Source organism: Molothrus aeneus, chromosome 13, assembly GCF_037042795.1.
Source record: "Molothrus aeneus isolate 106 chromosome 13, BPBGC_Maene_1.0, whole genome shotgun sequence".
NCBI classification, from domain to species: Eukaryota; Metazoa; Chordata; class Aves; order Passeriformes; family Icteridae; genus Molothrus; species Molothrus aeneus.
This window is the reverse complement of record NC_089658.1, coordinates 4,359,703-4,387,600: the sequence shown is the minus strand read 5'-3', so window position 1 is coordinate 4,387,600 and position 27,898 is coordinate 4,359,703. Positions and strand designations below refer to the sequence as shown.

The 27,898-nt window shown below is 40.5% G+C and overlaps 1 protein-coding gene across 1 annotated transcript in view; it reads right to left on the bottom strand.

The window, feature by feature from the left end:
* The window catches only part of SCAPER (S-phase cyclin A associated protein in the ER), a 141,267-nt gene that overhangs the window by 63,889 nt on the left and 49,480 nt on the right, over nucleotides 1-27,898 (bottom strand). Inside the window, exons 21-23 of the mRNA XM_066558860.1 lie at nucleotides 17,849-17,985; nucleotides 14,645-14,710; nucleotides 5,962-6,088 (exon numbers count right to left, since the gene is read on the bottom strand). Of these exons, the coding sequence (XP_066414957.1) occupies nucleotides 5,962-6,088; nucleotides 14,645-14,710; nucleotides 17,849-17,985 (330 nt within the window). The remainder of the gene's footprint in view (nucleotides 1-5,961; nucleotides 6,089-14,644; nucleotides 14,711-17,848; nucleotides 17,986-27,898) is intronic.

Below are 27,898 nucleotides of genomic sequence, written 5' to 3'. Positions count from 1 at the left end.
CTCACAAACCTGCTGGGCACAGCCCTGCTCACAAACCTGCTGGGCACAGCCCTGCTCACAAACCTGCCAGTACAGCCCTGCTCACAAACCTGCCAGGTACAGCCCTGCTCACAAACCTGCTGGGCACAGCCCTGCTCACAAACCTGCCAGAAGCAGCCCTGCTCACAAACCTGCTGGCACACTGCTCATGGCTACAATAACGCCCACAGGTCAAGTTCTGAAATCCTCAGCCAGCTAAGAAATGAATTCACTGTGAGGCTCTAGAGAATAATGTCAGTTAAATTACATACAGGAACTGTGCCTCTGTGCACTTGCGTGGAGATAGGCAAGATCCCAAAATACACTGTGGGTCAAGCCACTGCTTCATGATTAAGGTAAATTCACAGTGACTGCAATTTTCACTCTTTTTCATACATAATGCTTTTTTTTTGACTTATGTAAGATGGTGAGAGATAGGATGGCAATTCTCTCTTTGAAGGCCATAGCTCTCTGCTACACTAGGAACACACAGTTCCTTGGGTGCAAATATCTGCAGCACCAAAATTCAATGTGCAAGAGCTTGGGGATCACAATTCTCACTGTATTCTTCAATATACTTTAAGCAACAATACTGAGTCTTTATAACAGAGTATTTGCTTCTCAAATCTATTTTGTCTGTATATATATGTCATATATCTGTTTATATACACATACTCACACATATACACACACAGGGCAATTTTAAATCTCTGTAGAGATATTTGAAGAACCTTATCCCATGTTCCATTTAACACCGCTTTGGTTCCATACATTAGTTCTTCAACAGTTTTCAATTTTATTGTTTCTGTTTCTGATGATGAAGAGTTTGTATTATTGGGGGGATTGTCCCTCTTCACCCTGGCTATGGTCACCATCCCCAAGGGGCCCAAGAGTTTAGAGAATAAAACATAAATACAGGGCCTGAGTGTGTTGTTAGAGCCAGCCATTTCTGACAGTCTTTACAATGGGATAAACACTGTCTGTCTACAGCCCCCATGTATTTGAAAGCTACGACAAACATTTTACTGAAATGTAAATAACTGACATCACCACTGCTCAAACAGGAGGCTGAAAAATCTCTCTAAAAATCCCAAACCCAAAAACATTGCCTGACACAAAACAAACCATTAATGGTCACTGAGAGAGCATGTCTTAGAGATCATGAGCATTGAGACCATTTTTTTAGAAAATGGATTAAACCACTGCAGTCAATTACTAGCTCATATTCACACATTTTTCAGTTACAAAATTATATCCTTCTCTAAGGAAGTATATTTTCCCCCTGGAATCTGTTTCCAGTAAGAATATTATTCTGAATTACTAATGGAAATAATCATACTTAAACTTAGCCTATTCAGAGGCAGCTGCTTCTAGATTTGCATGAAGAGAGCTGGTAAGTAACTATAAGCACTGTGGCCCAATTTATTAAAAGCCTCCTGTTTTATTTTGTGGTTCCATGTTAATTCCACACTTTAACAATTTATTTTGCACTCACTATTATTTGCTGAGATTTTTATATCACATAGAGAGCCTGAAGGAGATCAGGGACACAGCTATCCTCAAACCCATCCAAAATCACAGTAAGTTTTATGAGCAGAAGCAGTGAAATCTTCTTTGTAGGACTTTGTGCCTTGTGAGTATATGGGAGAGCCTCAGCTGTCCTGTTTGTGCTGGGCCATGGATTAAACCTGCACCCTGCTCTGCAGCCCTCTCCCAAAGCAGAGTCAGGAGAGCTGCAGACAAACCACTCACTTAAAGGAACCTTATCACTCCTCTTGTGGTGGAGATCTTTTTCAAACCAGTAATCAGCTATAAGCATCATATAAAAAGCAATTCTAGTTAAGCAGATTAACTGTAGCCCTTGAATTCCAAAAATCATGAGGTTCCTTCAGAATCCCGCTGAATCTGTGTGCCGTATTCCCAGTCAGATGGAGAACAGACACATCAAGGGCTTGTCTAAATGTCACATGTAAGTGTTGTACAAATTTAGCTGGAGTGATTTAACTGCAGTGTTTTAGCTGCAGCTGAGCCAGGTGAAAAGGCCACTGCCCACAGCTGCTGTCACCATCCCTTCAATGGCAACAGAACAAGTGTCTGCCAACCCTGCCCAGCACAGACCTATCCAAAACCACACAGGACACTTCTAACATTTAAAAGCAGGACTTTTAAAACCTGAAGACACACCCAACCCTCTATGAACAAATATTAGGAAGAACTTTAGGGAAGGGATGTTCTGTTGGCAAGTGTAAGGATGACCATCTGAGAGGCAGCAACCTCTGACCCAGGCCAGGGTCACAACCTTTAGAAATGTATGTACTTCAGTCAGGTCAGGGCCTCATGTGTATGCAGCAGACATTTTTTAATCAGTTGATCTTTTCAATCAGGGAAGTTTTAAATCAGGGAATATCACCTCTTTACATAATAGGGAAATACATGCTATAAGCATAAGCAAGTTAAAAGTGTAGCTGCAGTCCCACTAACAGGTTACACTGCTCTCAGTACCCTGTTCCTAAGAGTTCCCATCACAGGACATTTCTGTGGGACTGCTGAAGGCAGGCTCCAGCACTCACTGTGGGAAACTGTGCATCTGAAACACACAGCTACCCTCAGTGATGGATGGGGAAAATTAGTCCTTCAAGGAATGAACATGCATAAAATCAAAAGAATCATGGCAGGACAAGTGCTCTAGCCCTGCCACTTCAAACATCAGCTCCGCCTTCTGGAAGAGTTTTTCTTTTAGCATCAAAGGCCCATTCATAGGAGATCTTAAACTGAGGGTTATCAGATCTTACTAAGAGCTTGAAGAGTCCCATATGACATCTGCCAACCTCAGGCCAGGGCTTTCTGGAAATATTTGCATGCATTCTGCTGTTGTGGCTCTGTGTGTGTTTGTTTTCCTAATGTCCTTTTAAACAAAGTAGAGGTGAAAGTGAATACAGCTTCCTTCCAGGATTTCTGCCAGAAAGGGTGAGATACACAAACCCAAGGACTGCCTTCCAATAATCCAGAGCACACCCAAAGCAGCACCCCTGGTTGGACACACCTGGGGAACAGCACTCCAGGCATACACAACATCAGGAGTTGTGCTCCTTGCTCCTACCAACACGTGGCTGGAGGGGCACAAACTATTGAAAACTGGAAGCATATGGTGGTTTATGACTTTAGAGTACCTCTTATGCATATTTAATTTAAAGGCACGTGAGCCACATGTTTCATGAAGCTTAATGGCCACACTCCAAGTCAGATCCTCAAAACCTGCACTTCAATTTGCTTATTCTTCACAAATCCTTTTCCAGCATTGGACACAAAGCTCCTGCTTTTTGTAGAGCTTCATCCAACTAAGCCAATGTGGGCACATCAGGAAGTGTTTGGAGATCTAACAACCACTTGAAGCAAAGCAAAGCACATCTCTTTCATCTGTTAGCACTCAAATATGCTGGGCTGCACAGGGATCCAGCAGCAGTGAATGAGGAGCAGGTAAAGTGCTGCAATAAACAGCCAGGACTCCAAAATACACAGCGGCTAAGATGCATCTTTGCCTGAGAGAGATTTCTCAAATCTGAGTACCTAGAGGATATATAAACCTTTCAAATTGCATTAAACAAGCACTTCTTGCTGTACTAGTGGGATCACTTGGCCCCAGGTGCAGAATGTGCTGTGTCCAGCAGAGCAGGAAGGCAGAAACAAGAGCAAGTATGACCACAATAAGCATGCAGGCATGCAGCAGCCTAGAATGTTCTCACACCATGGAAGAGGTTCAGAAGTGAGAGAAAGCCTTATTCAGTACAGTGGAGCACATCAGATGAAGGCTAAGTCCAAACAGAAATTGTTAGTGTGATCTGATTGTACCTGGAGGCAAATCCCATTGAGACACGGCTGCAAATCTTTTGTGTGTGGCTTTTTCTGTGATTCAAGTTTGCATAAATATGACACCCCACCCTTTCAGGCTGTTTTAGCACAGTCATGGAATTTCTAATGAGCTGAATAGCCCTTCCTTCTGTTGAGAAATTTAATGGTATATATTTCTCTTATTTACTGTTACAAACACCAGCTCAGCAATTCATTTCATAATCTGTAAAACCAATCCTTTTTTTCCTGGTGAGCCTGAATACATAAATTTTTCTGGCAGTGCAAACTATTAACAAAAGAAAAATCCAATGTTTCACAGCATGAATGAAAAGAGGGGTTTTGGATCAATTATATTTTGTAATACTTTTGCAGGACTTCTTGTGAGTAAGAAGAATTTCTAGTAAGTGGCAAGGATCTATTGTAGTGAACCCTGTCCTCCCTCAGGGCAATTCTTTATTCAAGCCAGGCCATTAGCAAGGGTAAATCAATGTTATCAGCTCACACACACTGACAGCTTGTGTGGTTCCCACTCCCCCTTCCTCCCCCCACATTAGGTTATATTTTTATGCTCTCCAGGGAAATTCAATTAACAGTGTCAGTCTCCTCCTCTCAGTCCACCACTGACACCATCAGGGCTCTTTCAGTGCCCACTCACATGTAAGATGTGGCTGTGGATTTCTGACTCCCAGCTTAACAAGAGAATTCCCATCCCCTCCTGTAAATGGCCATGTAAGATCTGTGCTGTGAACACTGCAACAGTTACTGAAATCAATCCCTCCTGACCTTATTGATCAGGACACTCAGATAGAAAATACTTCTCCAGAGGGAGGTAAATGTTTTGGGGGAAAAACCCCAAATCAACAACAAAATAACCCACATTTATTAATACTATCAAATTTAGTTTTTAATTCCCCACTGCAGACTCAACAACTAGCAAAACCATGTAAACAATTAATGAGTAAACTTAGCTGCAATTCACATGGCATTTTAAAAAAATCTCAGCAGATGACTACTAGTAAAAAGGCTGGATACAACTCCACATTCCAAAGAACTTCCAAGGATTATTTAGATAACTTTCACACAGATTCATCTTTTCATCACAGTCATGCAACAACATGATTTCTGTATTTTGAAATCAATAAAAAATGAGTTTTTCAATAATTAATGGAAGCCCTGTGAAATGTGAAAATGGCACAAGTCTTTCAAACACACTCTTAAGCTTGATGAGCAGCTCCAAGGCTGCTGAGGAGCCCGTGCATCCCAGGCAGCCTCCAGCATTTAAAAGCATGTGCCATTAACAATTGTCTTCTCCACACTGACCAAGCTGTGAAAAGCATCAAGCAGAGCTCTCATTTTCACAAACATCAAGTCTGAACCACAATGATGCAATCTCCTCCTCAGATTTCATTAATTTGGTTTCTTCCAGAACTAATTTTCATTATGTCTTGATTACAGATAAGAAAGAGAAGTATTTTCTAGTGGTTGCAGAGAGAACAGAACATAATGTTCCGGCTGAAAACCCAAATACTGTGGTCCCAATGGAGCAAAAAAAACACATTACAAGTCAGAAAGCACTGTGGCAGCAGACTGACAATGAGGAAATAGGAAAAAAGATGCAAATGCAGTGCTATAAATTAAAAAAAAAATCCAACATTTACCATAAAGCAAAACATGCTCTGCAATCATGTCACTTTAAAAAAGTCAAAAATGTAGGAATATCCCACATACATGCACATCATACCTTCCTCCTCCAGTGAAGACCCACTGACTTTGTTGAACTCTGGCAAAACTCAACAGATTGGTGTTCCAGCAAACCTGGATCCAATTCTTTCCTCTGTTTTCTGCTAATTGGTTTGGCCCCTTATTGTAAAAGCTGTTTGTGGGTAAGCACTACAAGCTAGATGACTGAAATGACCCAGGTTAAAAACAATCCTCATGAAAATACAGGGGAAAAAAGTGAAAAGTGTTATAGCAGACACTGCTTGTTACATAGAGGTCATTTATTCTTCAACATCTCACATTAAACATTCCCAAATCCACCCTGATGAGACTTGAGGGCAGAACAATTTCTAGGTCAGTCAAAAGTCACAATACCTCTTTCTCCAGAATCCGAGAGATCTCTCCTAAAGTCCTGTCCAGACCAGGAACTTTGTGGTTCCCCAAGGAACAGCCATCCTGCATTTGGAGGTGCCTCAGAAGGTCTTTTGCTAATCTCTGTAACCTTCAACAGAAAACAAAGAGCAGTTAAAGCAAAAACTGCCTTATTAACCTACATCTTTGTAATGAACCTCAGGTACCAATGAAGGAATCATGAAAATCTATGTTAAATATTGTTATCATCCATTCTGAACAGGATGCCAAGGAGATACTGTCAGCTTGGAGTGACATTTCATTATCTACTTTTTCAAGGAAACAGCACAGCTATAGAGTGAACAGTACAGCCATAAAGGTGCTTTATGAGCTACATTTGTTTCTGCTGTTTCCCTATTCCCCTTCCACAGCTTATCATGGTAGTTTTTGCCATCCTCATTTTCAAATGGTTTCACCCTATTTAAGATGAGTAAGGGAAATGGAACAGCAGGACCACTTGGCTGATTTCTTATAGGCATCATAAAAGAAATGGCTCTTCAGGGTTATTTGAATAAGAGAAAAGCAATGGCTTTGCAGCTTACCTCAGAAAGGGCATTTTATTAACAAGGGTCAGTAATGAAGCCAAAATGCAGAGGTGGGAATGATGTAGACATACATGAGTTGGGTTTCATTTCAGTTTTACACATCTGCACCTGGGCTATTCACCTGTGCTCTGCTGCTCAGCACTGAGGGGAAACACCCAGTGCCAGGGCACAAAATACAAAATACAGCAGTGAAAAGAGCCAGAGTTTTTATCCTTCTGTGCCCAGAGTGTGAGGGTGCAGTGGGAGCAGCAAGGCAGAGGAGACAAGGCTGCTCGAGTCCCCTAGCTGCAGACTGAGAGCAGTCAGGAGGAGGTGTCACTCTGTCCCTGCCGTGGCTTTGGTGCCACTGCCTCAGTGTCCCCTCCTGCTGCCCTCAGTGACAAGGCTCAGGGCTTGCTGGACCTCTGCTTTCATCTACTGGGCACCTGCAGTGAGTGGGACAGAGCTGGTAACTGAGTAGGAGGAGTGGCAGACACTGCTGGGACTGCAAGCCTACACACAGAAGTCTAAAGGAAGGAAAAAGAGGGGAAGGGTAAGAGTGCTCATCATAAAATGGAGATGTCAGGGTTAAAGGGCCAGAAGGCATTCACAAAGTGACCACAGAGTATTGGAAAAGAAAAAGATTACATTAACCAGTCTCCCAGAAGTGAGGCAGGAGATGGAATAGCTGGAGAATGTACCACAATAGTCACACTATATTAAAAAAAAATTCCCAAAATCAGAGTATTAATTTATAGAAGAATAGGGAGTTTCCACTTAATCAAGAGACAACAGGTACTCTGTGTCTTCTCTTTGAAAAAATTAGGAGCTTCATTAATAGCTTTCAAGACATGCTGAAGATACATATATGTTCTTGAAGTACAAATAAAAATGATTTGTAGAATTTTGAGTCTTGGACTCTTATCATCTGGTCAGCTGAGCCCACTAATATACTACCAGGATTTTTGTATGACAAGAAAAATAAAAGGAGATTACATCCTGATGAGATTTTTTTTCACTGCTATTTCCTCTGTGGAAAATGAGGTTGGAGGAAACCTCTGTCTATCTTCATAAGCCACAAGCTAAAATGGGAAACAAAACTAAAAGCCAAAGCCCAAATAACTGCAGGACTTGGACAGTAAATCAAAAGACCACAGCACCAATGAGAAGTGGAACTGCTGCAGTCCACAAGCAGAGTATTTTCACAGTGGGATTTAGAATGGCTATTGCCTTGGCAATATCCTAGCACATTAAGCAAAAAATACTTTATTTCTTTGGTATATCTACCCAAATTCCACTATTAAAGCCTATATAAAGCCCACCACCCTATATTGTAACTTCATCTGACAAAAGACAGCAAGACAGGTTTCCATTTGCTTCATTTAACATCACAGGAATGGAATTCCACCAGGATTAACCACAGAGGCTGAAGAAAGGCACTTCTCTAATCTCCATCAGGCATCAGCATACAAAATGTGTAAGGTTTATCAAAACACTGCTCACAGGGACTCCAAGAGAACATCATCATTTTACACAGCCTTCAGCTGGCACAGCTAACACAGGAGTCTTTCTCTTCAGTCTGTTAAGATGCTCCATAGGTTCAGTTTCTGTCCTCACTTTAAAAACAACCTGTACAGTACTAACTCCCCAGGGAAAGCTTCCAGCTTTCCATTTCTTCTGAAAGTCTTTCTGGATACTTTTAGCAAAATTCAAACTTTCTAAGCATGTGTTCAGCATCACAGAGTAAGAAACTGGAAGAATGAATTTCCAATTCTGCCACATTAAAGAATTACCTCTTACAGCCTCATATTCTACTGCAGAGGGAGTTTTCTACCAAAACCAGTCAAAGGTGCTGTGTGATCACATGGGGAGGAGAGGGGAAATAAAACCTGCCTCCTCCCACCAGTGAGCCTTGGAGTAATTACTTAAATATCCTTCATACTGACTTCTTGGCCACGTCAGGGAAATAAGAATAATTTTTGGACTGCTTCAAAGGACTAGAAATCTATGCTAGAGGACTTGTGCTTGGATACAGAATTTGCCATGGCTACGAATGGATTTGGAAAGAGAGGGCTCTTTGTACACACTGGACTCCTGGCACACTCTTGGTATGCACCAGGGATTACTGGGACATGGCATCCACACCTGATCCAGTGATTCTGGAAAAATACCATTGAATCCAAATCCAAGCATCTCAAGACAATTAATTAGCCTTCTTTCTGTCCCCCAATTTTTACTCCTCCAATGCTTACTAAGCCATACATAGAATGATAAATAATTGAAACTTTGCTGTGCAGGATAATAGAGAAAGTTAATGTTTTTTCCCATTAAATTATTTACATCTCACTTATTAAGGTTTTAGTACTCCTCACAAATGGATAATTCAGAATGCAGAAGAAGTATCAGAAGGATGTAAGGCCCTGATTTGTCTTGGAACACCACCATAATGTAAACTAATAAATTGTATGTTCAGCAAATACAAATACAGTATCTGAACTTTTTCCACTGCAAATGGCAAAACAAGGGCTATTCATATCAAAGGTTTCTAACATGGGCTAAATACTTTAAGCAGGTTTAATATATTTTATAGGCCAAAGGAAAAAGATCTGTCAGTATTTCTAGGCCACATTTCATCTCCAGAAAAATGCCAAAAAGCCTTGAAATAGCAGCATCAATGTACCCAGCATGTGGGGGTTTGACCTGATGTCTGGGCTGGGCACTGATGCCCAGGGAAGGATGGGTGTGTTTCTGAATACATTTATTTGCATTCCCATGTTAATATTTTAGCTATTTTCTGAAGAGGAAATCCACTGCCTGCCCAATCATACCCGTTACTTATCTTGTTTTTAAGTTTACCTGAATTTTATTTTATTTACACTCTAGCTCTTCTACAGTTTCCACAACATTTTGGAAATTAGATTTTGTACAAGTACTTCCAGTTTCAGAGATTGTCTGTTTTTTTTCCTCCGTAATCAGTATTTTGGTATAATATCTTATAACTGGCCTAACTGGCCTCTAAGCCTTCTATACCAGGAAAACCTACAAGGTAAGTTTATCCTGTGACTACACTGATATATTCTAATGAAGGAAAGAAAGTATTTTATCATCTAAAGGCATTTATTTTTGGGCTTCTGAAAGAACAAACTTCACACTACATTCCCATCTCGTCTGCAGCAGACTGTCACAGGAAATAATATTTCTTTTTCTACCTCTTCTTTTTGTGCTGCAGTCTGTTTCCAGGATAACAGTGGTTCCAATATCCATACTATCTGAAGTATCCCTTTACAATTAAAAACAAAAGGTAAATAAAAAGAATACATTAAAACAATTCCTTGTTATGTGAGGAGAGACTAGTTCAAATATTAGAACAAAACTTCTCCCCCTGAAACCTGCTAATTCCCTTCAGGCACAAGGCAATCTTTCATTACTTTAGTTTCCCTGTTGTATTGAAAGATGACAATTATTCTTTGCTACTTGGATATTTAACACTGAAATACATGGTCCTGCCTCTGCATTAGAAAATATTAAACAGATGCAAATAACCCTCTTGTGAAAATGTTTTCCTTCCCTTTTCAAAATGTGCTCTGATGGACACCTGAGAATGCTCCAATGGACACCTGACACACCTTTTGCCACGTTATCCCAGTACACTGGACACTAAATAATTGCTCAGATCAGTTCCCAGAGAATATGAATTAATACTACAAACCCACCAAGAGTCCACCAGACCAGCACCTACAAAATTACCTAAGTGCCAGCAGGGACCAACCAGCAAAGACACTCGAGAAAGGCAGGGAGCAACACCTGGCTTCTCCCGGTGACAATGCCCACAGTCCTTCCCTTGAATGTCCCTCTTGGCAGGTGGAACAGTTCAGACACCAAAATACTGACCCAACAAGGCAATATTTGGAATTATCCCACCCCTCTCCCTAATGCACACCATTTTTTAACAGATACTAAAAACCCAACTGTCCCAGCCATCTTTTAGAAGTCATTTCTGTGGAAGAACTCCTTAGAGTCACTGACAATCCCAGCCATGAATCAGTGCTGTACCACTGAGCAAGGGACACCCAGTGTCTATCACAGCAGGACAAAGGCTGCCAGCTTATTGCTGTTAGCGTAGTACCAGAGTGGAGCTTAGAAAGGACTTGGATCAGTGCTTCCTTAGTGCACAAGTTTTTATAAATCTGCAAACCTTCAACTAATAAGAGCCACTGAAACAGTCTATCAGTTGCATCAGCAAATCAGTGGTCTCATAATATTAAAGTGGCCTAATCTTAAAGGTGATCTAAAAAGGCTTTTTACCTGCCAAAGACTAACTCTGGTTTCTGTCTTTCTTCTGTAACAACTGACAACATGACTAAGAACTAAAATCAGATAAGAACTTGCATTCCATAAGTGGTTCTGGTTGTGAAGACACTCTCAGTTTGGGGCTAGAGAGAGGAGTAGATAAAGAAATGTGGCATAAGAAAGGAAGCATAAAAGAATTTAATTCTAAAACACATTGCTTCTGTTAAGCAAATAAATAAACCTACCAATTGTGTCCCATTTTAAATAGATTTTAAAAAGGAGCTTCTACATTTTTAAGCTCCACAGCCCACTAAGTCAAAAGATATTTTCTGTTCATTGGTACACTTCACTCCAATCTGAGTACCTCAAACCTTCCCTTGGGAAAGACAAAAACTCTTCCCATTTGTTTTGACCCAAAGATTGCATTTAGCATTCAAAGGTGTGATTTTTACCCCCTTTGTTCTGTGGTGGGACTTTACTCAGAAGCTGTGCAGATCTCCTGAGAGCTGGGCAGACTCCCAGCTGGCAGCAGCTTGCACCCAGCCAGGTCAGGCACAGCATCCCTGGCACACGGTGTCCTCTGACTGCCCACACAGCTTCTCAAGGTAACAATGCTTCCTTCAGACCTACTGCTCTTTGTTTCTTTGTGCTGACTCCTCTTCCTGCTGGCCTGGCTGAAGTAGGATCCCCTACTTTATTTTATTTACACTCTAGCTCTTCTACAGTTTCCACAACATTTTGGAATTTTTAGTTCTGTGTTTTCCTATTATTTTTCTCTATATTAAGACTAGGTTGTCCCATGTTAATAGATACAGTCTAAGCTAAAACTCTTGCCTCATAAAATTTCTTGCCCTCTCATCCTTTCTCTTACAGAAAGAGATAATACTTCCCTATTCTTCTTCCATTTTCTAATATGTGATGTGCAAAGTAAACACATTTTAACAGAAATAAATGGGCTTCTGGCTGACTCACAGACATTCCTCTATTTTAAAAGCCAGTTCAGACTTGAGGTCCCATTTTTAACCTGCTTGATTTCAAAGAAGCTCAAAAACATTTAAGCCCTCATAGCAGGTAAAAAGTTGTGTAATTTTGGAAATAACAATAACTATGGTTCCTGAAACAATATTTTAAATAATTCAGATGAAGGCAGCTGATAGAGCTCTAGGTTTTTACATGAAGGTTGCAAAGAGACCCCCCAGACTGTGATGGAAGTGAGCTGCACAGTGGCCATCACCAGCTCGCACCTGAAGGGCATGGCCCTACCAGAGGCAATAAAGGAAGAAACTAAAAAAGCAGATGGAACAGAAGATTCTGCCTGAAAGCAAATAAGCAATTAATTACATAAAGAGAAATGAAAACTGTAAATTCAGGATCAGCCAAAAGATTTGAAAACATTTAAAAAAAATTTTAAATCTGAGTTTCTCTAGCGCTACAATTGAGACAGATCTGACCAAGTTACATCACTGATAATGTCAGAATTTAACACAGAGACACAAGAGCTTATTAATATCTTCAGAGTCCAATGCAGACATTTCTATTTTCTGATGACTAGAACTTAATTTTTTATTTTCTAGCAGCAAAGAAAAGCAAAACACAAAAGCTACAAATCTGGAAGTCTCAATATACCATGAAATTCATCTTGCAAACTGAAGCGCTGATGGCCAAGAAACAAAGCCAACTCTTTCCCATGTGTTTATGCAGGTGTGCCATCTGCTGGAGATGGGTCATTTTCTTGTGTCTAACCTCAGTGATGGATTTTTATTATTTCAAAATACATCGAAGATTCAGCAGCAGTTTTCAAGCTTTTGAAAAGCCTATGTAAAATATCCTTGCATACAGGCTAGTTGCATGTACATTAAGGAGGTCTAACTGCAAGAATCTGAACTGCTTAACCACCAGCAGCTTGTACAAAATGCCACCTTCCTCAGCAGTTTAGGAGTGATGGAAACAACCACAAAACAGACAGGATCTGGTACAAGTTATTACCTCAGTCTGAAGAGGTAATATCCCCAATCTGAAAGTTGTTGCAACTCCAGGATGAGGGTTTTTGACTCCAGCTCTGGAGACCCCACAGCCCCTTGACTGATGCCACAGACTCCCTAAGCCCAGCTCCCAGCAAGGCACACACCCCCTGGGCCCACAGGGAGTGGATGTCTCAGGGACACTAAGCACAGCCCAGGCTGCATAATCCTCTTTCCTAATCTGTTTGTTTCCCCACTTCTGGCTTAGGAGTCTGTGAGGCTGGCTGTGCTTTCCTAGAGCTGCAGGGACGCAGGGAAGCTGGCAGTGAGCACCCATGGGAGCTGCCCACATCTCCCTCATGCTGCACTGACAACACTGGGTCTGCTTTCTCTAGAACCTGCCTCCAGCTGTGCCCTGTGCTCCCTCGTCCTGGTACCAAGGAGACAGCAAGCAATCACCATCCATCTTTGCCATGCCATTTGTGACACTGCAGATCTCTAGAACATAACCCCAGAAGAACTTCTCCCTATTACCACATTTTCCTCCAGCAGTAGTACTAGTTTACTTATTTCCTGATACATAAGACATACCTGAAATCATTACATATTTCCCTTTCTGCTATCTCTCAACTTTTAGCAATTGTAGCTTATCTGTTCAGAGACAAAGAACTTCACATCCTATTCAAAAGATGCAGATGACCCAGGTATTTGTACCTGATGACATTTGTTCTGTTTTTGCTTGTTTCTAAGTAATTTTACTGAAGAATTTTTATGAGCTGCTGGGTACTGAGCTCATATTTTCCAGGAACTACCTAGCCCATCTGCTAATTCAAGGCCCACACTTTTATGTGAAGATATAATTGAGTTCTGTCTTCCCCCTCCATTGGGTAGCACTCAATATACACTAGATTTCACCTGCCATTTTACTGCCTGCTCACTCACTCTCTTCAAAATTAGCATTCAGCACCAATTCTTGTCTCTACTGTGCTGAATCTCTGCATTAACATTGCACTGTCCCCTCACTGTTGGCCCTCATTTTCCAAGTCATTTGAGAATATGTTGACCATCACAAAACTGCAGAACTCTACTGGTATCCTCCCTGTCCTGCCAAGGACTGATGAAACTCCACTTCTTTTCAATTTCTTAACTGTTTTGCACTTAAACTACAGCTGTATAGTTTCTTTTAAAATCTTAGGCAATAGAACTTATCCAAATCATCTTGGAAATCCAAATATTTTGCATCTTTTCCCAACTGGTTTCAATGGAATCAGAAAACAAAAGCTGAGCAATTTCCACTTTCAAACTAAGCAGAAGGAATTTGTCAGTGATCACAGATCTTGTTTTCATCTACCATCCAGCTGTTTTCATCTGTGCCTTCTCCTTGACAATAAAAAGGTCTATTCTTAAAAAAGCCCAATGTCAGCCTAAGACAGCTGTGCATTAAAGCATCTGTGCTTCCACCACAAGTACCTTTGTTTCTAACCAAATGGAGGTCAAACATAAGATTTCCAATTCCAGAAGTGCAGCTGAATTTTCACCCATCAGTCTTAAAGTAAAAGACTGGAACCCTCTTTTTTCCAGGTAAGAAAAAGGTAAGTGTATGTTCTCTTTACCATTGCAGGATGATATAGAGGTATGATATACAGGTTAAGATATACAGTGTCTTCAGAAAAAAAGACACATTTATTGTCTTTATTGCATTTATCGAGGTCTGACCTTTTGTATCAGGGATGGATCTGTAATTCAGGATGGAAACATGTCCCAAACTGGGGGAAACCTTCCACACCTGTTCCACCAGAAATTTCAGGGGCACTTCTGTGACATACAGGGGGAAAAAGCTTATGTCTAAAATATATAGAGATAAATGCTTACTTGGCTTTAAATGGTGAATCAGACACAGCATTTTTTGCTTCCATCAAGCTCTCATATTCCTTTGCCCTGGAGGAGAAAATATTCATTATTATTGACTATTGTCTAAAGTGTACAGGATGTAAGAGCAGCAAGCAAGTTCAAACCTTTGTGTTTTTCTGCTTCATAGTACAGCACAGCATTTCTGTCAATGCTGCCCTGTCATAATCCATAATCCACTGGTGTTTAACTACTGGTCATTGGCCATTAACAATTTATGATTAACACCACTACTTTAAAATAACACCAGTACACAAAGTGTATATTTCAGTTGACTTTTCAAATGGTAGAAAATTTCACAAGTGATATATACAACTGTAGTAATCTACTGCATATTATAAAATGATTAGTGAAATAATGCGATATAATATTATGAAAAATATATAAATAATATTATTATATAAAATATAAATGACTTAGACACGTAGTGCAGACCAGATTAGTACATCAGAAGATGACAATGAACATACAAATAATTGGCTGTATTTGCAGGCAGAGAGCGTTTTTTATGTAACTACTGACTGTGGTGTAACATAATGAATGTTAGGTGAGCAGCACAGAAACACCTCCACCAAGGACTCCTTTACTGCTGGAAAGAGAAACACGACCTCTTTAGTCCCTTAAAAGTATTGTTTACACTGGCCATATGCCAAAAAGCAGGAAGAGGGAGACAAGACCTTTTTCCACTGCTTGTTTTCACTCCAGCCAGCCTGTGCCAACAGGTGAAATCTGTGAGTCATTCCTGGAGCAAGGCAAGACCCACAGCAACAATCCTGCCCCCCATTTCTAACAGCACACATGTAAAGCAAAGCTAACCCAGGCACTGCAGGGATGCAGATGCATTTCTCTCAGATACATATATTAAACCTTCTTTATATTTTCTGTTCACCCTAATGGCTCAAGTTTCCCAAAGCTACTCAGATTTTCCTTTCGTTTGCTTCGCCATTCCAACTTAAGCTCCACACAAATATTGTTACATCACCACCAGCTCTGATTTGTGGGTCATTAATAAAGCCATTAATCACAGCTGAATTTAGTATTAAACATGAAGGTGAAATTCCTTTATTAACCTTTTGCCTTCTTCACCAGAAACAACACATTTCAGCTTCTGTACAGACAAGTCAGTCAAACCTGAATTATCACCCCAAACCCCTGTTACTAAATGCACATGGCTGGAATGTGCTTTAAGTCCCCTGCAAAGCCTGGACCAAGTTCCTGCTAAGCACAGCTCTGATGCTTCCATTCAGCTTTCACCAGCCCTGCCTCTCCTGTGTCACTATCCAAACATCCTCCTGCTAGCAGCACGTACATGATAACCTCAGCTAATTTACTTATCTATATATCAGTTGTTACTGATAGCACCAGTTAAATGGCTTAGGGTTATAAATATAATTAATAAGACTAGTGAAACTTCTCAACACATCTAATATCCCACTGATCACCATTTGTCCCCTCATTCACCTCTGCCCTTCATTGCTTTGATACTGCAAGAGTGATTTAAGATCTGGAAACTCAGGAGCGTAACAGGAACCTATTTGGTTGCAGTTATTATTTTTTCCCAGTTTAAAGTATCACAGCTTCCTAGAAACTGAAATGAAGTGACATTTCAAGTGCTGAGGCATAGGGGCATTCGTTGTAACTATTTATTTTCCCAGAGAAGAGCTGCAAATATGTACTAAAACATGGTGTGCAGATAATCTGCCAACATCTATGAAACTCTAAATTAGCAACACCAAAATACCTCTGCTTTATGTTGCTACTGGACATTTTTATTAGTAAGTCCTTTGTGTCAACATCAGAAAATCTTCTGTTTAACTCTGAGTTATCTTCAAGGACAGCAAAGCCATTGAAAACTCTAGCCACCCTTTAAAAGTAAAACCAAGCTTAATGAACATGAACTTCACAGCTCCTCAATATAACTTAGATTTTGAAACTTCCACTGTATTTTTCAATAGCACACCACTATTGTAAAATGATGGCCCTTTATTACTTATTACTGTTTTATTCACAATTTTTGATGACAAATATGCTGACTCACCAGCAGTCTGACACATACAAACTCAAAATGTTCTGAAGAAATTTTTCTCCTGTTTGTGCCAACAATAAATTATTATGTCAACTTGCATTCCAGGGTCTGACAAATCTTTGCCTAAATTCAACAGAAGTCACCCTGGAGAAATAATTAAAACTGGACACACATACTGCATTAAATCAACAGGTCTTGTGAATAACTCTGCATCCTGAACATCCAGAAACCTGAAGAACATTATCCAGTTCCCATAGTGATATTCAGCAAGTGATCTGCTCATCCAAAGAGGAAAGCAGTCAGAACAATAATACACTCTAAGAGTGTTGTGGTTTTGCAGGCTGATGTGCCTGCTAGGAGTTAATGAAACATCTCACTTTACTGGAGTTCTAAAAATCTGTGCATGCTTTTTTCTCTTATTTGAAACCCTTCCTGCTTAAACAGGCAGAGAAAATGTGTAACAATGATTCTTACCTAGGTGAGAAGTATTTTTAGAGAGAAATGCAAAATATGCTACAATATTCAGCTGAGCATTAACCTGAGCTGGGACCATTCAGCCATAAGGAGTGACAGTGCCAGTTCATGGTGTAATGATGTCCTGCACATCACACTGATTTGCAGATGTCACTTTTTAGACTAAGAACAAATTGCACGTCTGACAACTCACTTTCCACTTGAAGATATTTTTAACTGTCTTCTTGTTGTGACAGGCAAAAAAAAAAGATTAAATTTAGTCATGGGATTTGACACTACAGCAGGCTGACTTCTATTTGTTGATTACTATTGATTTTCTTTGATGCTTCATTTAAAAATCAATAGCTAGAAAGAAAAATAGGCATGGTTTACACAAATTTAAACATGCTATTGTATGCTAGAAGAGGCTACAGTTTTGGCAGGGCACTGGCATCCAATTATGAGAAAAGCTCTTAACAGGTGAAACCAAGGGCTCCAGATCGATATTCAGTTTTCTTTCTCAATCAGAGAAAGTGGCCATAAATTAGGCTCATCAGTGTTATTTGCAAGACACTCCCAAAGCAAATAATTTTACATTTTTTTTCAGCCTTCCACTGCACTCACACTAGAGGACAGAAGGTAAAGTTTAGAACAAAACTTAGAAAAAAATAAAAAGAAATTGGTACTACCTGGAGTTCATCCGTGCCTTTAGTTTTTTGGCTTTCTTTTTAATTTTCTGTTTCTCCTCTCCATCTTTTAATGGTTCCACAGGAACAGAACTCTCAATCACAATGTCCACAATGTACTTTTTTAATGACAGGTGCTCCTGCAGAAAATAGGGGAATAATATTTAATGGTACAGTATGTGATGGAGATCACAGATTATCTTCCCAGGAAAAAGAACAGTGGTGAATATTTATTTGAAGATTATGAAAATTAAGCCAAATTTTTAAAAAAATCTTGGGAAAGAGATTATTTCACACTGGAGAGAACAAGCTGTGCATTTTCTAAAAAGGGAGAAAAATTATTAAAAGAAGAACAATAAATAGTGTGCCTTCTTTTCAAGAAATTGTTACCTAGCAAGTATGGACTCCAAGCTGACATCCTCTCTCTCCTCCAAGCTGCCTTTTACAGCTACAGAAAACCTGCCCTACCAACATAACTCATTACATGAAATAAGCTAGATTTGTTTTTTATGTTAATTCTTCATCAAAATCTAAAGGTGTCTTAACCTTCATTAAAATATATGGAAATGTATTTTATTCTTCACTACTTACAAGGTTACCATTTATTAATAGGACTATTACTTTTCCTCTCACATTAAAAAATTTGAATTTAGGCAAAATATTGGTAAAATTTCAGTTCCCCACAGAAGAAATGCTAAACAACCAGTTCAATGCCAGTTATTAGAACAATTTACACAATTTTTAATATACTGAGGTTTGTATCATTTTCTTACAAAATACCAAACTTATTATGAAGTACAGCCCACCACAGCTTATTAGGATCATTTATCTTTGAATATTATTATGGCCACAATCAGATGTAGCTGTTCTTTCCCTTTTGGTAAGTACCCTTAAAATTCAAAGTAAATGGTGATGTGCTACAAAAATTTATAGACAGTATTTTCCAAAAAACAACCTCTATGTTCTTTCATTGATCAGGAAAATACTGTGCCTGCTGAAAACAAAATAAATCTCAGTGAAATTTCCTGGAAAAAGAGCATTTAGTTTTTGGAAAGCAGTGCTGCATGGTATAACCTAGGAATATATATCTGGTGGAAACAGTAAATGAAATATCCATTTTAAATCACAGGAATGCAAAATGAATACTGAATTAGTAGGTCTAATTCTACTGAAAGAAATCCAATGTTATCCTCTAAGCAAATTCTAAAGGTAATGTTGACTTTCTCTTTGCTCCTCTGCCTACCTTGGCTAAGTCCCAGCACACCTGGAGAGTCTTCCTCAATGAACTGTCCACTTTGCTCAAACCATACACATTGCCACAGAATGCTATAGTGGCTTGTAAGGGAATTTTAACAGCTTTTGTAGGCATTTTCCCTGCCCTTAATGGTTTCCATTTAGTTTTAGCAAGAAGGACTTAAAAGAAAACCTTCTCAGGTACCTCCAGAGGCTGTGCCCTTGGAGCATCACTGCAATGAGTGAGTTCTCCACCAAGCTGCTGCAGTGCAGAATGAACCATCCTTGTCCTGGTAATGAACCTGCAGCTCAGTTCTGTCTCATCAAAGAGATGTATCCCTCAACACCCACTTAAAAATACCTTTTGCACTAATTTTCTTTTTAAAACCAGAAATCCAGTCCTTAGGTTCAAACTGCACAGGAAACAGGTGGGTTGGAGTTTGACAGCGTTAAGAAAAGGAAGGGCTTCCTCAGAACAGACCATGCCACTGCTGCTTTGCTACCAGCCTTCAGGGTACCTTGACATCTACTGAGCAAGGTATTTCTGAATGATTCCCATGGCATTTGGGATGAACATCCCTGCTTTCCAAAGGGTACAGGCCAGCACCTCCAGGAGCCCACCTCAGGTCTCTGCTGTGAGCAGCAGCACAGGCAACACACAAAACTAACCAGGGCTGCTACTGTGCTTCTGCATCTCCCTTCAACAGTGCAACTGGCATTCTGCTTCATCACATCTGTCACTGCCCCAAAGTGGAATAAAGTTCCCACTGCACTCTGGGATGGCCACCACACCACACCAGGGCAGCCAGGCTGCTGTGCAGCCACACCAGGGCAGCTGTGACCGTGGGGTCACACTTGTGCTGGGCACAAAGCAAGGAGACAAAGCTTTGCACCCCCCTGCACAGACACTCATCTCTTTTTTCATCATCTTATCTGTGATTAGCTGCTGACTTGAAGAGAAGTGCAGGGTTCAACAAGCACATTCATGCCCCAGGCTGTGGGGCCAGGAGAGCAGCCATGATGGTTGAACACATTTGTTCACAGGAACTCGAGCACCTCTGTGCACCACGGTTCTCAGCGTTCTCAGCTTTCACGCGGGGCACTGTGGATTAATATCAGACTTCATCCACACAGCTCATTAAAGTCAGACCAGAGTAATAATGCCTTGTGTCACAAAAACAATCTCCCTCTGAAGGTACAGATCAAAGCCTGGGATTATCACCGTGGGCAGACTGACACCATTCAGGTGTGAAACAAGAATAACAAATAGCTTGGGATTGGGTGACAACTGGCACCTGAGGAGAACTGCTGCTACATCACCCTCCAGAGCAGAGGGAAAATATTTATCAGTGTGTTTTATTGAGCTCTCACCAGTTACCTGAAAAAATTGAGGTTTTAGAATCCACTGAGTCACACTGAAGTACAGGAAGTCCAATCCTTTAAATAATTAAATTCATGAGTAATTTTACCTGCACAGCCATAGTTCACACCACAAAAATAACAACCATCAGAGCATAAAAGGGAGTAAGGCCAGTGCAGTGTTTTCAAAGCAAACTTTTGCCATCCTTTCATTTAAATAAGAATGAAACTCATCTGTTTGGGGTGAGTGTATTTCTAATAAATGTTATGCAGGATAAAGGGGTAATCAGCACACTTCTTCTCAAAGCCTTTCACTTCTTTGTAATTATTATTTTTATATAAGTAAATGCTAAATGCAGTCAGAATTTCAGAGATTAAATTAATTTATCCTCTCCCTAAAAGCATTCTGGGTTTCTTCTTATGGCAACGTGAGGGGTCATCACTGGTCTGGTCCTGCACTAGGCCAAGCACATTCTGGCCCTAAATCCTCAGATACTGGGAAACCACCAGATCTTTGGAGAATTTAGGCCATTATAAATGCAAAACATTATAAGTAGAGGCTCTTTTTTAAGGGAAGCTGCTGTCATTATGATCTGTATTCAGCCTACCAAAACTTTCCAGCGCAGTTTTAGTTTCAGCTACATCAATTTTAGCTGTGCAATTTCTCTGAAGCTCTGTTTTAAAGGCTTATGTACAATATACTAATTTTGCTAGTTCTGTCCTAACAGAACACTTTTGATCTCAGGATTAAACCAGAGCCAGCAACGATGGTCATTCTGTACTTCTGCCATCATTTTTCATACTTGCTACTCATCCTCTGAGCTGCACAGCTGAGATCAGCAACATCACAAAGTAAGGGCTCAGCTCCTGTGAAGGTGACAGAATCTGTGCCACAAAGAGCAGGCACTGCTCTGTGCTGGGATGTACAGCTGCAAGATAAAGAAACAAAACAAGAACTGAATGCTGACATGGGTTTCCTCATGGGCACCTGTGGATGTTCCTCTCTGCTCGTGTGATGATGGCTTAGTGACCCATTAGAGTAGAAATACTCCTGCTCCTTCTCTCCTGTGTTATTGCCATGCATTCTCCAAAGCTAAGAACCACTGGTAAAAATCCCAAGGTATCCTGTACCTGTCTCAGGGGGAGACCCTCAGTCTCCAGCTGAAAAAGCCATGAAGTAAAAGTAAGATAGGAAACATCCACCATGGGATATTTAATGGCATTTTGTTCAGACACATGTTGTTGTTTAAAGTTTTACAGAACACTGAAGTAATTTTTAGAACAACTGACATAAATTTCTGTAGAAGTTTCAATACTTTATTTACAAACAAGGTGATAAAGACTAGTATTATTGCCCATGTAAAACTGCAGTCATCACAAAGCAGACAGAAATTAGATTATTTACAAAAAATGTCTTTGCTATTCCTTCCTTCTCCCTCCATTCTCAACTGTTCTCACTTTTGGTCAAGTCATTGAAAATCCTGAAGCTTTCCAAATGCAACAGATGGGCCTCATCTACAAACTACATGAGAAATTGAGTTGCCAAAAGCATTAAAGCTAAAGCTAATAAGGTCACCCCTGAAGTCACATTCTTGCTGGTTATTGCCTAGTCCCCTTCAACTGCCTGAACCAGAAAATCTGCCCTGTTAGTCTGATATCTTGAAGTTCATAATTTTAGTTGACTAAGCACTTCTTATAACCAATGTTTTCTCTGTTTCTTAAATGATATGTTTACACTACAAGGATAACAGCATTATAATCAATATCCCCTGAAATAAAAGTAATTTTTTTCAGACTCCAGAACAAACATAATTGCAAAGTTTTCCATGCACAGTGCAGCAAATGCTACAGAATGCTGAAATGCTATATAGCTGAGCAGGGTCCACTTCTGCTTGGATGAGGAAAACCATACCTTAAACTGGATTCTGAACCTCAGTAATCTGTATAAAATACAGCTGCACAAGAAATTTCCCAACTGACATCCTCTCCATACAGCAGCCATTCACAAGACCAATATTCTTCAGCAGCTCTCCCTATTTAGTGTCCTAATTACAGCAGGAGCACCCATGGATCTGTCCCTGGCAGGTGAAACCTTGGATATGTATTTCTCAAACCAGAACACAACTGCAAAATTATGTTCCTACCCCATGTTTTTCACCGTGACACTTGGCTCTCTGTATTACATATAAGTTATTATTCATTTCACTACTCAGAAAATATTAATAGGAACTTTATTAAATTGTGAAGTGTGCCAAAGAGAATTCTTCCTAACAAAATTCCCTCCTTCTAAAATTAGAGGTAACCATAACACAAATACTTATTTCCTGTTCCTTTCTTTTTAAGTAAGTGTTGCCTTTTTATGAATTCTGCCTGGGGCATGCCTGCACAGGCAGGACAATATTGCAGCAAAGCCAAGAAAGAATACAAAAATAACAGGATAACCAGCCCTACAGTATTTTGGCAGTGCTGGTGCAGGGCAGCCCCAGTGCAGATGCTCTGTGTTATTTATCCCTGCTCTCCCTAAGCACAGAGTTCCCGAGCACAGGAAGGGACAGGGGGCTCTGGGATCCCTGGAGCAGGAGAAGGCAGGAGCAGCAGGGTACCCAGGGGACCAGGAGCTGCTGGCACCTGCTCCAAGCTCAGGAGGCAGCTCTGCAGGGGGATCCTTGGCCAGAGGGGCAGGGCAAGGCTGGCAGTGCCACGGCCACCCAGGGCTGCTGACCTGTGCTCCATCATTCCCAAACTCACCAAGCCACAGATCTGCAAAACCTTCCTGCCCATTGGACTCTCACCCACAAAATCCGAGCCAAAATGACCTTGCTGAATCTCAGAGCCTGTAGGTTTTTTCCCCCTCTGTTATTTTTTCATTTTCATTCCTTTCTATATTTCTGGATTCTGGCCAGAACTGAAGCAGAAGTGCCAAAATACTGTAAGGCTGGTTATTCTGTTATTTTTGTATTCTTTCCAACCTTGAATCCCCAAGTTCTGAAAGAAAAGGCATTCTTCTAAGTGTTCTAACCCAGTTCTGCAGACCAAGGCAACCTCAAAAACATCTGTCTCCAGCTTTTTATCTAAACTGAGTCTTCAGAACTTCCAAATACTTGTTATTACTTGCCCTCTCACATCAGCATTAAAATATAAACATGAGGAAGACTATAAAGAAATACTTGTAGTAGCTTATATCACATAATAATAGCTGTCATTCATTTACCATTTTTATATAGAAAATACATATATCAAACTGAGTATTTGCCATAAAGGTAATGTACATAAGGAATATATTCTAGCAAATCAATAGGTAACTATTCTGAAGCCTACATATATCTTTTGGATTTACATCTCTACCTGTTTCAAAATAAACAATAGCCTGCAACTGCAGAAAATCATTAAAAAGTGTTTTCACTATTTATTACCAATGTCAGGAATAATGGTTTCTTACTTGTGTATATAATCCCTTAAGGGATATATTTGCCAACTTTTGAAGGGTTTTTAGGGTTCACTTCTAAATCACACTACCACAGGAATATTTGTTCATGATTTTACTACATGTTCCAACAGAATTCCTCACTATCTTATTTTTTCCTCATGATCTAGGACAATATTTAATATGGAAAACAGATGCTGAAGCAGACTATGAGTTATATCAAAAGCACACTTCAATTTTAAACAATGACAGCCTGAAACACAAATGATCAGTAATTCTTCATCATGAAGAGATCAAATACTATTATAAGACCACAAGTGATGATCCACTCCAAAATATGAAGAATCATACATAACAAGGAAGGTAATCCTTATTAATAAATGTTACTAGAGGTGCCACATGTATAAGAAACAGCTTATAATGCAATGAATTTCCATATGTTATTTTCTCAAAATCAAGATTTTAATTATTCCCATTTCTATGCTAGACTGTACTTTAGAAGATGAGTTGAGAGCACTAAAAAACTTTTATTATTCATTCAAAACTGAAGAGTGACCTTTCGTTGTACAACTAGGTTTTCCTTGACATCTGGGATTTAGGTTTTTTTTTTTCCATGAGGGACTAATCCTGCTTTTTTCAGCATGCCCAAATGAAAAATTGTTTTTACTGCTGATAGTGACTGCACTTTCAGTCACCTTGCTTGTCCATGGATTCAATGACAACAGTCTGCCACTAAGATAAATAATATTCTTAATAGGAACTTTGAGTATTTCTTCAGATTTTTAATACCATTCCCACTTGGAACTCCAAAATGCAGGAACAGAAAGTGAAGTAAAGGTGTCAGTTCTGTGTGATGAGAATTCTGCATCCTGGCCATGGAAAGCATCCCTGCAGATGAGGGAGGAAGGCTGGGAGGCTCTGACTTTATCACCTGGCTGCAAGGACAGATCAAGCTGAGGGGAAGGGGGAGATCAGAGTCCAGCTGGGCCTGCCAGCAGTAGTTTCTTTTACTGGTTGTGGATATTGGAGATGCCCAAGCCAAAAACAGGAAGGGTGCAGCTGCTGGCAGTGATCTATCCCAATTAAAGGCACAGCCAAGACGCGATTAATCACAGCCATTTTTGCCAAGAAAAACAATACTTTATAATAAATTATAGGTAAGAAGCTATTGCTCTGCAAAGTACAAAAAACTAGAATTGATGTATGGGGTACTGAGAGACCTTCTGCAAGCTGCAACAAGGATCAGACTTTAGAATCATTGATTTTCATGACAATGTCTTCCAGGACAGAATTATTCACAGCAGAATGACATGGCCAGAGCTCCTGGACTGAAAGGACCACAGGTACCACAAGGTATGAAATATCCATAAACAAAAATGAACCACAGATGCCTGGCACAATTCCACTCCTCTAGCAACACAACTCTGCTCTAAAAGACATCCTTCCTTCCTCAGGAAAAAAAAAATTGAGTAAAGCCAACTCAACCAGAACCCGAGGCTTTACTGGGATGGGAAGTTCTTGTTTGCAAGTGATTTACAGATTGCTTCCCCTGAGCAACAGAGAAGAAAAATGGGCTACTGTTGGAGAACTATAATAAGATGCCAAGAAAAAAACTGAATCTACTATGAAGTCTGTGGATAAAGCAAACAGGAATATTGTTCTACATATGACCAAACCATATGCAGCACCATACAGCCCAGAAATGGCTGCAGCACCACCAGAGCTGGGCCAGGGCCATCTCCCTGAGCTGGAATGGTCATCATGGAGCAGCCAAATGCCAGGAGAGGTGAAGGCAAACACCAGGGCAAGAGCAAGGCTGGACACACTGACCCCCCTGGGGCTGCCCCTGGATCCTGCAAGTGCCCCAGGCCAGGATGGACGGGGCTTGGAGCAGCCTGGGACAGGGGAAGGTGTCCCTGCCACGGCAGGGGTGGCACTGAGGAGCTGTAAGATCCCTTCCACCCAAACCAGTCTGATTCTGTGAACACAGGTAGACATGTAACATACATCTGAATGTTCCAGAATAAAAAAGTATTAATTGTGTCTAATGGTTTTTAAAAGCCACATACCCACAGGTATAAACCTCTCCAACTCCTCTATTAGATGAAACTAAAAATGTGACCCTGCTTAGTATTGTTACTAACACTACTCTTCATTTAAATACAAGAACTTGAAAACAGTCTGATTCAGAAAGGAAAACAAAAGCATTTTTTCAATACTGCAAAGGCTAAAGCAACAAAACAGTAGTGATATATAATTTTATTGGAATGAAAACATAGTGTATTCAAAAAAAAAAATTAGCAAAATCCTGGCACCACCATGTGTCTAGACAAGAAAAATCCTTGTAGATACAGATGAGGAGCAACAAGGGTCAGACATTAAGCTATTGCCACATCTTTTTCCCCTCAGAAGTTTCCTCTGCAAGAAATAATGGAAGCAGCACACACCTCTAGGAAAACAGCTCCTTGCCCCTAAAATCTAAAAACCTTTCAGAAGTTCCAAGTGCTGTGAACAGGAGCTCTGGCTGTGGGTGGTGCTGGCTGGCACAGCACAGCTCTGCCTCGGGCTCCCAGCACCCCCAGCCTCACGGGGTTCACGGCTTTACCTGGGGCACTGCCAGCACAGGAGGCACTCTGTAAATCACAGCTGGGCACAGCTGGGCCAGGACAGCTCCCACTGCAGCCCCAGCCAGCTGGGCAGCCACACTCCACAGGGAGCTTTAGTCACTGGCCAGCAGCTTTTTTTAAAGGAACGTGTGTGGGCTCAAGCAACCAGGTCTTTATATAAATCCCCACATTTTAACGCTGTCAGTCTTCAGACAACAACCACCCCTCTACTCCATCATAGGATTATGTTTTCATTTGATCTAAATGCACCTCTTAGAAGTCCTTTGTTGCCTTTATATAATGACAAAAGAATCAGTTTTCTCTCCTGATAAGAAAAAGCACATTTTTCACATGTGCAAACAACAGTTCATTAATATTTCTCCATCCTTCTTTGGAATACATAAAATTGTAGCATGCACCTTATATAAATTAACCAAATCCTGCCCAGTTATCTACTGCATCTGGTTTTTAGAAGAGCTTTTCACTTATTAGAAACATTCATAGACCACATGGAATGACATGATTTATATTCTGAAAGTCCCTTTAAACCATGGCATTTAAAGGCCAGGAGATACAGAGAGAGCTGGGACAATGGTTCAAAGGGAGCTCTTGGGTGTATTTCTCCAAACAAACCAGGAGAGACAAGAAAGGCAAAGGCAAAAGGGAAAGCAGAGGGGCATAAAAGGGGCATAAAAATACCTAAATTGTGCCTGTAGCTCCTAAAATCTGTAGGAGCTACAAGTAGGAGAAAACACAAGGTCCTTGCAGAGACTCCTCAGCATAATGAAATCACCAGGTGTTGTCCTGTGGCTTTTGCAGGCACCTTTTCAGTGAGGCCTTTGTGCCACACAGGCTTTCATTCAGCAAAGCAATTAGTCAGGACTACCAACATACTAATTGATTCCAGTGAAGTCAATGAAAGCAAATTGCTTACACTGTTTACATCCTTTGCTGAACTAAAAGCAAGGTGGATGTTGAGAGAGGGGACGGGAAATCAATAGCACAGAAAATGGCACTGCAGAAGCAGGAGAAGCTGAGAGTTTGATGGAAGCAGCCAGGCACTTATCAGAGAGATAATGTAGGCAGCAAGCTCTTACTGCACAGCAGATAATGCTGAAAGGATGTGGGCCAGTGGGAGCTCTGAGAGCTTCAGAAATGCACTGAAGATGATTTTCAGCCTGCTGCCAGTTTTACCACCTAGGTGAATTAATGCATCTACAAGAGGCCAGACAAAAGCAAAGTTACAAAGGGAGTAACCAATGTGAACAGAACTTAATTTGCTTTTACAGGATAACACTGTTAGAAAACCAAGAGCTGTTTGCTGTAAGAGAAAGCTACAACTGTTTCAGCTGCAGATTAATAAAGCTCCAAATGAAGAAAATCCAAAAGGCTGACGTGCAATGAAGCTGCCACACAATCTGAGAATGAACT